This window comes from Rhamphochromis longiceps, linkage group LG18, assembly GCF_057381845.1.
Source record: "Rhamphochromis longiceps isolate RC_006_pf linkage group LG18, R_longiceps_female_GT1.1, whole genome shotgun sequence".
Taxonomy (NCBI): Eukaryota; Metazoa; Chordata; class Actinopteri; order Cichliformes; family Cichlidae; genus Rhamphochromis; species Rhamphochromis longiceps.
Genome location: NC_140574.1, coordinates 7,339,862 through 7,355,251, shown reverse-complemented (window position 1 = coordinate 7,355,251; position 15,390 = coordinate 7,339,862). Strand labels below are relative to the sequence as shown.

Below are 15,390 nucleotides of genomic sequence, written 5' to 3'. Positions count from 1 at the left end.
TCTGCTCTGCAGGCGCAAAGGAAGACTACAAACCAAATTTTCATAATAAGCAACTGTGGGGAGTAATGACTCTTGCCCTACACCAAGAGCAAGGGATTTAATTAGCTGGCAGGGCTGTAATGGCCTTGGCATTTATAAACTGCTGCCCCCCCCCAAAAACCTGGCACTGTGCCTGCCTGACATTTCCTTTGGTGAGGAAAGAGTGGGTTGCAGTGGGAAAAGGACTTGCCACTTGAGGCTTTTTAGTTTTGGGCACCCACGTAGTAAAAGCAAAAGAAGGCACAGGTTCTTTAACCGTGTAGTCATTATTTAAACACAGAGACGATCGATTTATTAAACTGTTAAACAGAGAAAGCAGCTCTTTCAATTAATTTTTATGCAGCTTCATTCAGATTTTTCACACTAAACTGAAAATCCCGTGCTGCTTCAACCATCATTTTTTTTGGGCTCTGAAACTTTAGATGTAATAAAGATAATGGTTGTGCTACAGTTTGAGTCATCTTTACAAGTTAAATGATTACTGCGAGTGGTTTTTTTTTTTTTTATCATGCAACCCACGGGACCTGTGAGCATGAGCTCGCTGCTGAACAGAGCTGTGCCTCCAGTGCTGCAGTGAGACCTTTGCAAAGCAGTACTTTCTGTAGGTTCAGGTATGAAAAGCGGCTGAGCCTAGCAACAAAGCTGCTTAGCTGGCAACAGTGAGGTGAACCAAAGCCTGATGGCTGCTGTGAGTGAGATGCATGTCCAAACGAACCCTCTGAATCAGTCTTCTGATTCTAACTAAAAAAACCCAATACGTGTCCAACGAACTGATGCTCAAATATTGACTGTTCAGGTAGAGAACCTTGAAACTATAATAACGTGCTTAGCTGAGAACCAGAGAAAAGTACAGTAAAATGTGGACAATGGTGTCCACATACTTTTGAATAATTTGGGTTTGGCACTAAACATATTTTTCCCTGTGAGGAGACTTTGTCTGAGAATTTTTCTACATACGGTTTGTTTCAAATCTTTTCTTTTTGTGTTTTCACCCTGCAGAAGCTGGGTCTATAAATGTAAATGAGGAAGAGCTCAACTCACCTGCACTGAACTGCTGACTCAGCTAAATACTTATCAATTCAATTCAGTTCAATTTTATTTCACCGATTTCTAGAATCGATTCAATTCCGATTCACAAGGTCCCGGGAAATTTTGCCTCAGAGTCAGAAATATTATAATTCAGATCATGCATCAGTACATTTCCATATTTTTATATCTACAAAAAGAAAGCTAACACTTGCGAGACTTTATCAAAGGTGTAAGCATCACAGATGCCTTTGTGTCAAAGTAGCTGAAGATAAAACACAGAAAAACATGAAGGCAACTTTCCTGGCCTGAGATTTTATAAAAATATTCTGCAGTAGATCAAAAACAAAAGAAAACCATCAACATATGAACATTACCTGATGCTGCTGAAGTGAAGCAGAGCAAAGTTACAGCGGTTTTATTAGAGACACAGCTAAGCGTTTTGCACATCTGCATAATTTTAAAAAGTTTAAATTTGTTCAGTATTGAACAGCAGAAATGAGGCTTTCTTGTCGGAAGTACGTAAAAGAAAAAAAACAGCGGCCGACAGCGCTGTAAACAACGGTAGACGTGTGCGTAATAAGCAAGTGAATAAAGAAAACTGATTTTTAGACGGGAAACTGTTCTTGAAGTACAGAGACAGAGAGAGAAAAAACAAGATTCACGGATTGAATCTTGTTTTTTCCGCTGAAACATCAGAATTAGCGAGCTGTCGGCTTTCAGCTCCGACCATGTCCGTGCCGTCAGGTGAGAAAGGCGACATCTCGCTGATTCTGATCCGTCGGCGGGTGCGCGCTCTGTGTTTACGTCTTTGTGCAGAATCCGTGTACTTGCTCTCATTTACTGTTTAGCTGTTTGGTGGTTGTTGAAATTTTGTGAGGTTTAACGTGAGATTCTGGCGTTTCGGGCAAAATAAATTAATATTAAAAAAATCGATTCAGGATTTTAATGAATCAATATCACGTTATCCAACCATAAGTTGCCTCACCTTTCTTGCTCCATCCTCATCTTCATGGTCTCCTCGTCCGACACCTGCGTCTCCTCTGGCCTCCACTTGCTGGAGCCTTTACGATCAATCTTTTCTCCCAGCCGCTCATCCTTTCGGTGCTTCCCAAACCTGAAGACATAAACAATTAATATCCACCACTTCATTAATGCTGCTATACTTCACTTTAATATTTTCTGTTGTATTCAAATTATGATTCGTCACAAGTTACTGCTGCAGTTGCATGACTAGACAGAAAGTCAGAAGCTACGGTGCAATTTCAAGAAACTCTTAATCAGCTAATGTGATGCAAAACTGTCGTCTGAAACACAGATGGGTCTGCCAGAACCTTGACAATAACCCGACTTTTACCAATACGGCTGAAATGTTGTCTGCGATCACAGAAACAGCCCACTGCTACGACTTAACAGTTAATCAAGCCCACAAATGAAGCATTTGAAAAGTAGCTCTCACAAATTCAAACCCAATTCAGTTCTTTTAAAGTTGTGGAGAAGGCGTAGACGCAGCCCATCACAGTAATTATATTCATAGGGAGGGAGTGACGATTCACCGAATAGGAGGCACTGCGAAGATATTTCAGCTTGATTGACTCAGTATAAAGCTGCAGCCTGTTGAAGAAATGACTTTGGCAGCACGCTCGCTTCGACAATGAACCGCCGTGATTATTCACAGGGAAATTGGTCCGCAGAGAATATCTACGACTTCGAAAGAGACAGCGCTGAGAAAAAACCAAAGAGGTGTGTCTGTGTGTTAATGAAAGAGGAAGACAGCGAACAAGAGGAAAAAAATGAACACGCACAAGAGAAACTCGTTGAATGAACCATTAAGACCGAAAACTAAACTATGGCGAAGAGCACAAAGACTACCTTGAAAGGAATGTGTGAGCGTCTGTGTGAGAAAGCTTCAGAAGAAAGAGCGATGGAAAAAAAGAAAGTGCAAACTCCAAAAGTAGAGGGCGCTTAAAGGGGCGATCGTGGCTCAAGAGTTGGGAGTTCGCCTTGTAATCGGAAGGTTGCTGGTTCGAGCCCCGGCTTGGACAGTCTCGGTCGTTGTGTCCTTGGGCAAGACACCTCACCCGTTGCCTACTGGTGGTGGTCAGAGGGCCCGGTGGCGCCAGTGTCCGGCAGCCTCGCCTCTGTCAGTGCGCCCCAGGGTGGCTGTGGCTACAATGTAGCTGCCATCACCAGTGTGTGAATGTGTGCGTGAATGGGTGAATGACTGAATGTAGTCTAAAGTGCTTTGGGGTCCATAGGGACTAGTAAAGCGCTATATAAATACAGGCCATTTACCATTTACCATTTAAAGAATAAAGAGGATGAGTGTAAATTGCCTGAATATAAGTCCAAAAGAGAAAGAAGAAAAACACTTAGATGACAGGTACGTGAATTTGTGGTTTGCATGGAAATCAATACAGAAGAAAGAGAACTGAAAGCAATAAAAGTAAATACAAAAGTAAATCGATGAGAGAAGCACAAGAACCAACAAAACAAGCAAATGAAGCTGCACATAAAACCCAGAGGTGAGAGAGTGTAGGAGTGAGTTAAACACTGAAAAATAAAAGAGAAAGAAGAAAACGGCAGCGCGCGGGGGAAAAGGTAAGAGAGAAAAATAAATGAATGCAGGCCGGAGAGAAAAATGCATAATGCAAATTTAAATTAAAGTCATATGAATCGTGTAATTCTCTTTGTGGAAAAATACAATGAAATGAGACATGAAAAAAAGAAGAGTATGATAAAAAGTGTATGGAAATTAGTCACAATATCACAGCTTTAGCGAGGCCGCGTGTTTATGTTCGGTGTACGCAACAGCAAGTCTGAGAGCGAGAGCAGAAATTCCTGATATGGCTACAAGACGGAAAAGCGGGACTGTAAGCATCTGGTTAAAAAGCTTGACCCAAGATACAACATCGCAGATATAAATTATATTTCAGGTTAATTATGTGACAATATTCTGCTGCTCCTGGCAAGTTATATCCTTACGCTGTTTTAGGTACTGTGAAACTAAAGAGTACCAAGGGTACTTTGATTAATGCTGTGTCCCTGCCCTTGCACTGCAACGCTGCTAGCATCTTGTTTCAGTAGATTCACAGACATTAAAAAAAAAGGAGAAACCGCTTCGATACCGCACGCTAGTTCAGCTGCACCTATAAAGGTGACATCATACAGGAAGGCATAGCTCAAACTGGTGGATCAACTTCTGCTCCACAGAACTAAAGCAGCAGTCCTCAACCTTTTTTGCGCCACGGAGCAGTTTAATGTCAGACAATATTTTAAGGTGTCGCGGATAAATACAACAAAATAAAATGATACGACCGAGACAAAAACTGTGGTACTTTGTAAATATAATAATAAACGTGAATTCAATGTGTAAATGTGTAACTTTATTAGCAGCGTCCTCCTGAAATGCGCCAACAACATTGAGAGTAACATCCTCCTCTCTGCCCCTTAATGCTCTCTGGTCGCTATGGTAACGCGTGAATATTTCTTTCAAAATAAAAGACACAACTACAACACAGGAAAAGACCCAGGGAAACCGAGTTAACGATAAAAACCCTGAAAACCATAAATTTCACAACTCTCGCGGCCCGGTACCAAACGACTGCGGTCCGTGGCCCGGGGGTTGAGGACCGCTGGACCAAGTACCGGGGTACAGTTAAATATGGGGTTGCATCATCCATATGCTCATAACATGTCAACTGGGTAAATGCTTGTGAACTTTCTCCACAAAATGAGTGAATAAATAAATTAAAGAAAAAGCAAGCTGCTTTCTGGTAAACGAGCGATCTGCTCAGAGTTCGACCCGCTTCCTGTCACATCTTTACCATCTAATACCCAACACAGACAAAATGCTTTGCAAATTAGTTTTTCACACCATCTATACAACTTCCCTTGAATGTTGTGCTAAGTACTAACCCCAAAGACAGCATATACTGATACCATGGAGTGTAGAAGACAAACAGAAAAGCTAAGAGACAGGAATGAGGAGGAAAAACTGCAGCTGGAGGGGGGAGGGGCGCAGACTAAGGGCCATTACTTGATTAATTTAACTACGGCTGTCTGAAATGCTCAGAGTGACAGCCTGCCGTTAATGCTAAGAGCAGGAGTGATCTATCACGGCGAGAGACGGTTGACACTTTCTCCACACCACTAACTTTCATTAACAGCCCCTTTTAAAAAACAGCCTTGTCATACACACACACAAACGCGCGCAAACACCCGCACAGTGTGATTTATGACTGAAAAGGAAAACTTTGAGGAGGAGACCGAGTATTAACCATGACACCAGGGCTTTTAATAATCTTATATTCCAGGCACAGTTAGGCCCGCCTCGTGTTGTGAGTGCAACAGCATCGATAAAGAGGCTTTGACTGCTTTCTGCGGTTTGAAAAGATCACTTCAAAATGTCAGGGACTGAGCTGATTCAATTCAGCAGACCACCCGTGAAACACCGTTAATCCTTTTAATAGCACAAAAAGTGAAAACAAGTTTTTGGTAGCGTGCCGCAGTTTTTCGGGAACTCGCATAATCAGACGTGCGTGAGGAGCAACTCTAATTGCCAAGTAACTTGTTTTTGATTTCCACTGGGCAGAGACACACTATCAACCAGATGGTCATGAGCAAAACATCAACAACCAATGAATGGACTGACCTGATTTAATCGAATTACATCCACAGCTGAGGTGTACACCTTTAATTTTAAAACTAAGATTTTTAAGGCTGCCTTGGTGTCTTCTGTCACATCGAGGCCACATTTAGATTATTGCAAAAGTTTTCATCAATCCAACTTTTTTTCCTGATGTGAAATTACTCATATAAATTCATGTCTCCAAGGAAGGTGTTTCATCGGAATTTTTCAGTCATTTATTTCAATGATGGAACTGTTACACTGTTTTAAAATATTTTAATCAATCCAGCTGTATACTGAGTCTGCAGAATGCCTCACATTTGTCTTACACTATACACAGATTAACCATGGACTATATATATAAATATATATCCATATAAATGATCGATGTACCAACCCAGATGTCACCCGATGCGCCATTTGGCCCCATCTTAGTTTTTTAAGACCCAGAAGTGATTATATTTAGATGACAGGGTGGAATTTCCCCTCATCGAGCGAAGGCACAGCCATGATCCGCATGGGAGCACATTTACAAATACTTGCATATTAGCTCTAAGTAACATAGAAACAGAAACGCATTAGAATTTCACTCACCATATCTGGTACACAGATTTATAGGAAGGACTGTTATTACAATTAACCACTAAGGATAAAATCGAGAACCAGTTCCCAGCAGTCCAATTCCTTGGAATTGTTCGTTTGCTTGGCTATCGATTCCGGTCATCGGTTGCATTTGCACACCAGGAGGAACAGTGGTACTTTCTACAGTGTGGATATGACATTACTTTTATTTTTATTGTACAAAAGTATGAATGCACGATGTTAAAGTGCAAACTAAGACAGAAACAACTGCTAATATGCAGCTAATGAATCTTTGGCTCTTTATAAGCACCTGGACAGACAGCATGCTAATGCTAAGCTAGCCATAGGGATGCTAAAGCTGAGTGAATGCCGACCCCAGCCCAGCGTCCAGACCCTGAACTTCAACAGGTAACAAAAGAGCAGTGATGAGCAGTCAGGCTGCAGTCTTCGTGTTTCTAAAGTAGAATCACGAAGTGTTCTGTGTAACATGTCTAACTACTTTTTTTTGAGTAATGACCCCAACACTGGCCACAACAAAGAGGGTAAATACCTCCAACATGCACAAACATTTGACTACACAGCATGCAATTAATTTGCATGAATGTAATGTCTCTGCTTAGCGATGGTGGTGACCCTCAAAGCAGAGCCAATGAGAACCCAATGAAAATGAAGAAGAGAATAAAGAATCGAATCAAAGTGAAATCACTGAAAATACTGCCGCTTTCCTAAGCCCACTCATGCTGCATCACTGTTGGTGTAGTGTTGCAAGATTGAATACCATGTCTTAAGTTGCAGGAACACCCAGCACTACATGCAATACCTCAACATAAATATATTATTACAGCTACGACTATAAGGACCGCAATTATTAGCATTTTATCTTGCGGGCAGCAAAATAACAGAGCACGATGCATTGACGTCCCTTCATCCATGACTAATCTTTCCTCGTCGCTGTTCAAGCCATCTCCGAGTCTAAGCTTGCTCCGCTTACTCGCACACAAACATGCACTAAAACCACTGCAAATTTAGTGTAGCCCTCAAATTTCTGGGCAATGACCACGTTCGCAGATGCCAAGCCCATAGACTGGGTGTTGCTTCTGTGTCCAAGTGATGATCAGAGAGCGAGAGAGGAGAGGAGCGGGAGAAAGGGGGAGGGAGGGCTACAGTTGGCGGGCCGCACTGTTGGCAGAGACTGATGGTAATGATGCTTTGATTGGGACTGAGTGTGAGGCCTTCGAGACATGAGAGGGTCAGGCAGTGGCAACTCTGTTGATCACACACACGTGTGCGCGAGTGCGTACACAGACACACACACGGTCCTCCAACTTCTAAGGGCCTCCCTCTCTTGATCCACTCCTCCTACATGCTAACACATCAAAGCTCCCCGACACTCACAAACGCTGCCTCGCTCAAACACATGACACTCATCGGGAGCTCTTAACATGCTGTACAGCTACTCTTGGTCTCAAACTTCCCAATTCACAGAGTGACACGGACACACTTATAAAAACCTATGCCATTGTTCTCCACACAGCCAGCCTTTGCCTTAAGTTTCATCACGACGTGTTGACACTGACTAATGGAATACATAAATTCAAATGCTTTTCCCCTCTTAGTAACATATTTGTTGCTAAATGCTCACTGCTGTGGTGTTCGCTAAACTGTAGCTCCCACATATCACCTTTCAGTCACACAATGTGGGTGTTGATGGGACTTTTTTTCCTCCTTTGGATTTTCTCTTTATGCTTATTTTGGAATCTGGATGTGGTATTTTTTTTGTGTGTCTTTTAGTAAAAAAGCTACATGTACGCTTTTCCTGCTCTGTTCAGATATGATATATATTCAGATTAGGTCTCTACCAGTGTCATTTATCTAAATAAACAACAAACTGTGATGTAAATAATACACTTTATTAATTTTCCTCTTAGATACAATACTTTCTTGCCCAGTAGTATGAATTATAAGACACAACAGTTTAAATATATTTATATTTTATATTTTGATGAAATTGGAGGAATTACTGTTTAAACTTAAAAATTTGCATCCATAAAATGAACCGGTCCCCTCAAAATTTGAACTTCTTCAGGAACTTGCTTCAATATCAAGTTTACTGAAGCCAAACTTTCTGGGATGTGCCCTTTAAAATTAGTATGAGGTCCAGATTACACACACAGACAGATGGATTGAATGCATCTCACATCATTATTTTGGGGCACACAGCTGTCTCGGCCAGTAAACACTGGGCGTGGATCAAACAGGCAGCCAGACGGCGTTTTAATGGACCAGATCTGATGTGGGCAATATTGAGCCAATCAGAGCAGGATAACATTGATGCTTTGACAATACACGCCAATCATTAACATATGGCAGGATAAGAAGGAAAGTAGCGCTAAGTCGGTGTGAATGCATGTGCATCTGTAAGAAAGGAAAGAAGATTACTGCAGTGTGCGGTTGTCTGTGACCGAAATTGTACGCGTGAGCTTCCCTGTCACTTTAAATCCAAAAGCCAGCATGTATTTGCAGCTTGTGCATATCTATAAACCTCTGCATGTCAGTATGTGCAATGCATATCTTCAAGTACGTGTATGTTGGAGCTAATTAGGTCAAATTAATATAGTGGGATTATTTACAGTATTTGTCGATGTGTATAACAATGTAGCGTTTATATGCAACTATTGTCTTACTGCACTGTCTCAACCCCTGATCCCCCTTTTCTGTACTTTGCATTTTACTCCTATGTTTTGAGGATTAAATATTATATATCACATTAACTATATTCTGTAGTGTTACAGTGGATGTATTAGTGGACAGCATGATGCCCAAAAAAAGGCTTAAAGTTTAATTTAAGCTCCATATGAGACTTTCCTGCTCCTAATTCTGTATGATGTCACCGAGAGGGGATTTTCTCAATATGGTCATCTCAGGAACACGCCCCTCTGTTTGTAAGGGGCAGCCAATCAGAACAAAGCTGGCTTAAAGAGAGATTACAATGGCTCGTTTTAGGCCCTGCCCAGTTTGAGATAAATAAAGATAAGCTTAAACCTTAAATTATACAAAGTTATTACAGTACCATCTCAGTGAAAAGAACAACTACTAGCCCAGCCTACCTGCAAAAACTCCCTGAAACACTGAGCAAGAGGATCTTATTGTTTAAAGGGCAGTATCACCAAATATTTATCTGAATTTTCACGTCTTTTATTTATTTTTCTGTTTAAGTTGACTGATAGCAAAAACAAATTTTTGAAAGCATTCTAATGTTAATTTTTGGTTCTCCATTTTATAAACTTGATCTATAAATGTTGACCGTTCACTGTTAAAATTCCCCTCAAATCCACATAATCCACTCCCCTTCCCCCACCCTCATGAGTTTAAAGCTCCTTTTATTCTCTCATCTACTTTTTATTTCAAAAGATTGCGTTTGTCTTTCGCTACCTGTTGCTCCAAACCCCGTCCTTCTTTTGCACATATTTTCGTTATCTCCTCATCTCTGTGGACCTCATTATTTCTCCCCATCAAATATTGATACTCTGTCTGATATACTCGCTGTTTTCCCCAATCTGTGTCACTGTCACTTTGGTCAGTATAACAGACAGATAAAATTACTGGCAAGATCTAAAGCTTTCCAACAAATCGGATGAGAAGACCTGCAGACCAAACGACCTGTACTCCAATAGTAATGAGGATTGGGACAGAGAAAGGGGAGGGAATATGTAGACAACACGCTAATGAGAGGTGCGTTTGTGTGTGCTGTTGAGCTATAAGAGAGCATAACAGTTGTAATATCAGAGGCTGAAAAGAAATTAATTAGAGGGAGATAAACCACAAAGGTCAAGTTGTCTGGGAGTCTAATTAAGGTTTCCTCAGACTATTTAGCAGTGCCACGGTTGTATAACAGGCTTGTCAATCGTCTCCATTATGCAGGTCTTTCTGTTCTACCAAGCGTTCCAAAAATGAGGCGAAATGTTACATCTGTCTAAAAAACAACAATAAAAAAAACAAAGTTCAGTTTGTCCATGTCTAGACCTATAATGAGTGATTTAAGGTTCTTGCTCTTCACGCAGGCAGACAGAACACAAAGCTCACTTAATGAGGCGGTATCAACTGTTCACGGCATCGATCACTGTGGCTTTGACACGAGCTCTGATATTGAACATCAGATATTGAACTGATATTGATTCTCTCTTTTTCCACTCTTAAAAAGTTACGGAGGCGGGGTACAGGACACAGCAACCCTCAAAGACATGACGTTTTTACACCCAAATGAAAATCATCTGCTGCCGTCGTGCTTTTATTAAGGGGACAAGCGCACACGTTGGAGGCAGATTTGTCTGCTACACAAGGCAAAACACAAGTTACAACACCTCAAGATAAAATATGAACACACTGTGTACGGTGGCCCTGAGAGGCCAAACGGACTGCAACTTAAGAAAACAGCAGTAATAAGAAAAATGCTGCAAAAGCACACAAAACACAACGGAAATAGGAAAAAACTAATTTCCAAAAGCACAAGGGGAGTGTTTCTGGGGAGACAATAACCCAACGGACCACTTGCAGGAACCAAAATATGCTAAGAATTATGCTGGGAGACACTTAAAAGAAGTGGAGGATCTATCGGTTTTGTGTGGAAAGAAAAGATGAGAGGCAAGTGTGTTAGCCTAACTATTATCTTAAATGCCCCTTGGAGATAAATAAAGTTGTTTTAAAAATCCGTCATCAGTATTGTATGAATCGTGATAAAACAAACAAGTTTTGGGTTCCTGCAACTGGTCCGTCAGGTTATTGCCTCCCCAGAAACACTCCCCTTGTGCTTTTGGAAATCTGTTTTTTCCTATTTCCGTTGTGTTTTGTGTGCTTTTGCAGCGTTTTTCTTATTACTGTTGTTTTCTTAAGTTGCAGTCCATTTGGCCTCTCAGGGCCTCCGTAACTGAGCGATTATGTTTTGCAATTTGTTCTCAGGCAAAGTTGAACAAAAAAGTAAAAATAGTAAAATAATACAAAGAAAATGCAAGTGTGTGTCTGACTACATACACAGATTCAGTCCATAAGATGACCCTAGTTGCATTATAAGCTCACGAGCTTAAATCTGTTTGCATATATTAAAAATATTGACATTGCATGCACAGAAATTTCTTTAAAACTAAACTGAACTTTGTAAAATTTAATGAGGACTGGTCTGCTTCCAGCTCTGATTGCTATTTAATGAAACCCTAAAGTCTTTGATTAGTTACTGTTACTCTCTTCAAAAGTTTTAAAACTTTACCTGAACATGTCCCCAAGTCCCTTCAACATCCCCTTCTTAGGTTTTCCCTTGTCCTTCTCCTTCCCTCCCTCTGGCTTCTTCTTTTCCTTCCCTCCCTTGTCTTTGTCCTTCTTCTTCTCCTCTTTGGTGCGGTTTGTGCCGTTGACCAGTGGCTTTTCGGTAATCGACAGCGGCGTCTGGTCCGCTACTGTTGACACAGAGTCTCTCCCCGACCGTGAACTCTCCTCAGTGTCCTCCTCCACTAAAGGAAGGGAGCGATAAAAACAGAAGACGACAGGGGAAGAAAATTGGAAAGGAACGGAGAAAGCGTTCGTGTTAACCATTGAACAGGTAAGTTTTAAGATGGACTGTAGCACATGTGAAAATCAATAACCTTAATAAATGAAAATCTATAAGTCATAAACGCGCAATTATGTCTCCTAAGCACCAAGAGACTAATACAATTTAAATACATATTACAAGTGCTTAAAGAGCTCTGCTCTAAAACGAGACAGAAACCATTAGAGACTATTAGACACAGATTTATGGTGAACGGCGACACATTTGTAGAGTTTTATGACACTATGGTGTGGTACGCTACCTAAATTACATAATCTTCATACTTTTGCAATACTGCGGTTATTGAATCGTTAATGAGTCATTGGACAATCAGCACATCAGATTAAAGATACAGTAGGTACACTGCTGTCTCATTCTCAGTTCTTATATTTGGATTGTTTAGTTCATGATTACACAGAATAAAAAGACTAAAGCAAAGAAGGAGGATTGTTTATCAGGTTACCCTGTGTAATCTTTACCTAAATTGACTTAACACTGCTCAAAAAGTAATGTATGCTTGAGAGGTTTTGAGACATTTTGACTTTTACTATAAATTAAAAAGCTGTTTTTTTTATATATAGCAGTTTAAAATTTGAACAGATTTCCCAAAAGATGGAAGCTCCTCTGTCGACTCCACATAAGCTGCCCCTTAGTGACACTGTGACCCTGTGATATCTGATACAGTGCAGGTTACATCCTGACTCACCCATATGCCATTGCCACAAGCAGTGATAATATCAGCTGCCAGATATTGAGCATTAGTCAGAATGCCATCACTCCCATGCACAAGCATGAAAGCCACCTCAAAATTTTAGGTACTGACACTTCATCCGTTTCAATAATGATCCCTGCTGGGAATCATCATTGCTGTTCGTGCGAGTCGGCATCATTTTAGTAACCCAATGCAATGCCACATAACATTTCACATGACACAGTGTAGGCGAAGGAACCGCCCGGTTAGGGGGACAGCGTGGTCACTGTGGGAATCAAACCTGTGATGCTGCGAAAAGACGGTCACATTAAAATGGTCCATTTGATGCCTTACATGTCTCCATGCCCTCGTCGTCCTCTTCCGTGGCGGCCGGTCGGTCGTAGGATTTGTCGATGGCTGCTCTGAAGCTTTCGTTACAGCCCCGCCCCCTGATGATACGAGGGCGAGGCCTGTGGAAGGGGACGTCCCCGTTCAGAGTTACCTCTGCTACTGCTGTCTGGAGACTCTCGAGCGAGCTGGACTTCTTTAGGCCCAGCGATGGCCCCACGTCTTTTGTGGAAGAACCTGATGGGGGATATAGCGGTACGGAGTGAATGAACAAACAACTCTGACCAAGACCTCTCCATCCACAGCAGAGGCCTTCAAGCGACCCCATTAATGCTTTATAGTATCGTTTATTGTACTATACACTAGAATGGATCTCTATGCTGACATATGAGGATATAAGTTTAGCATACAGGCAACACATCTCATACAAATGAAAAACTTTTCTTCAGGAGCCAGCTGTATTATTACAACAGGTAAAAATGTTTTTTAAAAACTAACGTCACCTCTATTGTTAAGATGTTGCCTTGTTTGTAGTTAGGGCTGCCACGATTAGTCGACTAGTCACGATTACGTCGACTATCAAAATCGTCGATGACTGATTTAATAGTCGACACGTCGTTTGAAGCTTTGTAAGATCCCAAAAGACGCAGGAATAAGTAGTAGTATTTAAGAGTGTAATAACGGACTGAAACAGAAGATGGCAGCACTGCATCTACAAGGATGCCAGCCGCCGTTAAACCCCGAAGAAGAAGAAGCTGTGTCCCAGAATTCATAGCGCAGCCCAGCTCAGTTTCCAACAATGGCGGCAGCTAGTTAGTTTTAATATTACTCTTATTATTCTTTCTGGGTCACAAAATAAACGTTTGACGTGTTTTCAGGCGAGAATGTAGCTGTGTAAACCTCAAATATCTGCTCAGTTTATCAAGACACCACATATTTTCAAAAGCGCTCCGACGTTTTCGGAGACGTCTGTTACCCACTAGCTCGATAGCTAGCCGGGGCAAGGATCACTAGAGCCCGTGAGAACACCGGACTCCCGGCAAATCGTTTTCAAACCCACCGCCGTCTTTCGCTACTCAGGTTAAACATATATAAGTCACTTAGATAACTTAAAAATATTATTCTTTGGCTTTTTTCAGTATTTTATTTGTTCCTGAGTAAATCGGCTGAGTTTATTAAACTTCACCAAAACAATCTGCACAATTCATTAAAATTTAATAAACTACCATCTTATTTTTAGTTAGCACATACCTTAAACACTTAAAGCTGTAGGCTAATGATAGTTATATAAGAGCAGATGCATGCTGGTGCAATAAGCATCCGTTTTACGTCCAATGGATGCATGATCTGATTAGTCGACTAATCGCAAAAATAATCGGTGACTAGTCGACTATCAAAATAATCGTTTGTGGCAGCCCTATTTGTAGTGTAGCTCTCATCATCCTTTACTTATCCATGTGTACCACATCTGTATAATGCCTGCATAGCAGCTTTTTTGACACTTTCAAAACAACAAGCAGCTGACTCACAGTCTCCCACTATCTAAAAACATTTTAGCCATGAGCAAAAAACAGCTCGCTACGTTATCGCTTTAGGAGTGATCACAAGACTGTTTGTGGACTCCTGCCATCAGAGGAACTGATGACCCAGAGGATTACTTTTGATGGCAATGTCCCTGCAACAATATGGAATTAGAGGTGGTACATTAAGCAGCTACTGTGGCTACATAGAGCTGATGCTATAATTAACTTTGACTGCATGGTCACAGTAATCAGAACAGTTTGAAATCAGCGTTCAAGTTTCCAACTAACAAACAAGGGCTGAGTGTGAGCTGCTGGCTTTTGTTCTAATGTGCAACCACATCATGTCTTTTATGTTAGACGTAGGAGTCATGAGTCCTGTTTTGCTTCAATCATGAATGGATTTTGTCACTAATGCTGCCTTGTTTCCTCTGATCCTGCTGACCAGGCAATCTTTTTTAGAAGATAAGGTAACAGAGTTGTTGTGGAAAATTTAAAGAGTAGACAACTGTGTTTAAAATATGCTGAAGGACAACGGATGGCGAATGATGATGCAAAGGATATGAAACAAAAACAGGAGTTATGTGAGAGGATGACTTCAGAGGACGGACGTAGAGGATGGGCGTGTTCGTTTTTCCCACCGTAAACACTGACTCAGCAACGTCACACATGTTTAACAACAGCAGCACACTAAAGCTGTCCAACTATGACCTCAGACTCTTCCCCAGTGTGTCCGCTTTGATTTTATGTAGCCGCAGTACTGTTGTGTATAGTACGTGAGTTATTTATTTATTTATTTTTCGCAGTCTGGGATTTGTTCCAGCCAGCTTCACCATTCCCTCAAGGTGAACGCTTCTACAGCAGCATCCTCAGCGCACACACGTGTGTGTATGATGATGACGAGGAAATGCAGAGGCTGCAGGAACACCATACACAGACAGCTGATGTTACGTGTCTACTGTTAAGTCTCTTTTTC

General features: G+C 41.3%; 1 protein-coding gene across 6 annotated transcripts in view; it reads right to left on the bottom strand.

Annotated features, from left to right (window-relative positions):
- Positions 1-15,390, bottom strand: part of pard3ab (par-3 family cell polarity regulator alpha, b) — a 250,370-nt gene that overhangs the window by 67,583 nt on the left and 167,397 nt on the right. For all 6 annotated transcript variants that reach the window (XM_085390426.1, XM_085390427.1, XM_085390428.1 and 3 more), the window contains 3 exons: positions 12,901-13,131; positions 11,538-11,778; positions 2,054-2,182 (listed from right to left, as the gene is read on the bottom strand). In XM_085390426.1, the coding sequence (XP_085246552.1) occupies positions 2,054-2,182; positions 11,538-11,778; positions 12,901-13,131 (601 nt within the window). The remainder of the gene's footprint in view (positions 1-2,053; positions 2,183-11,537; positions 11,779-12,900; positions 13,132-15,390) is intronic.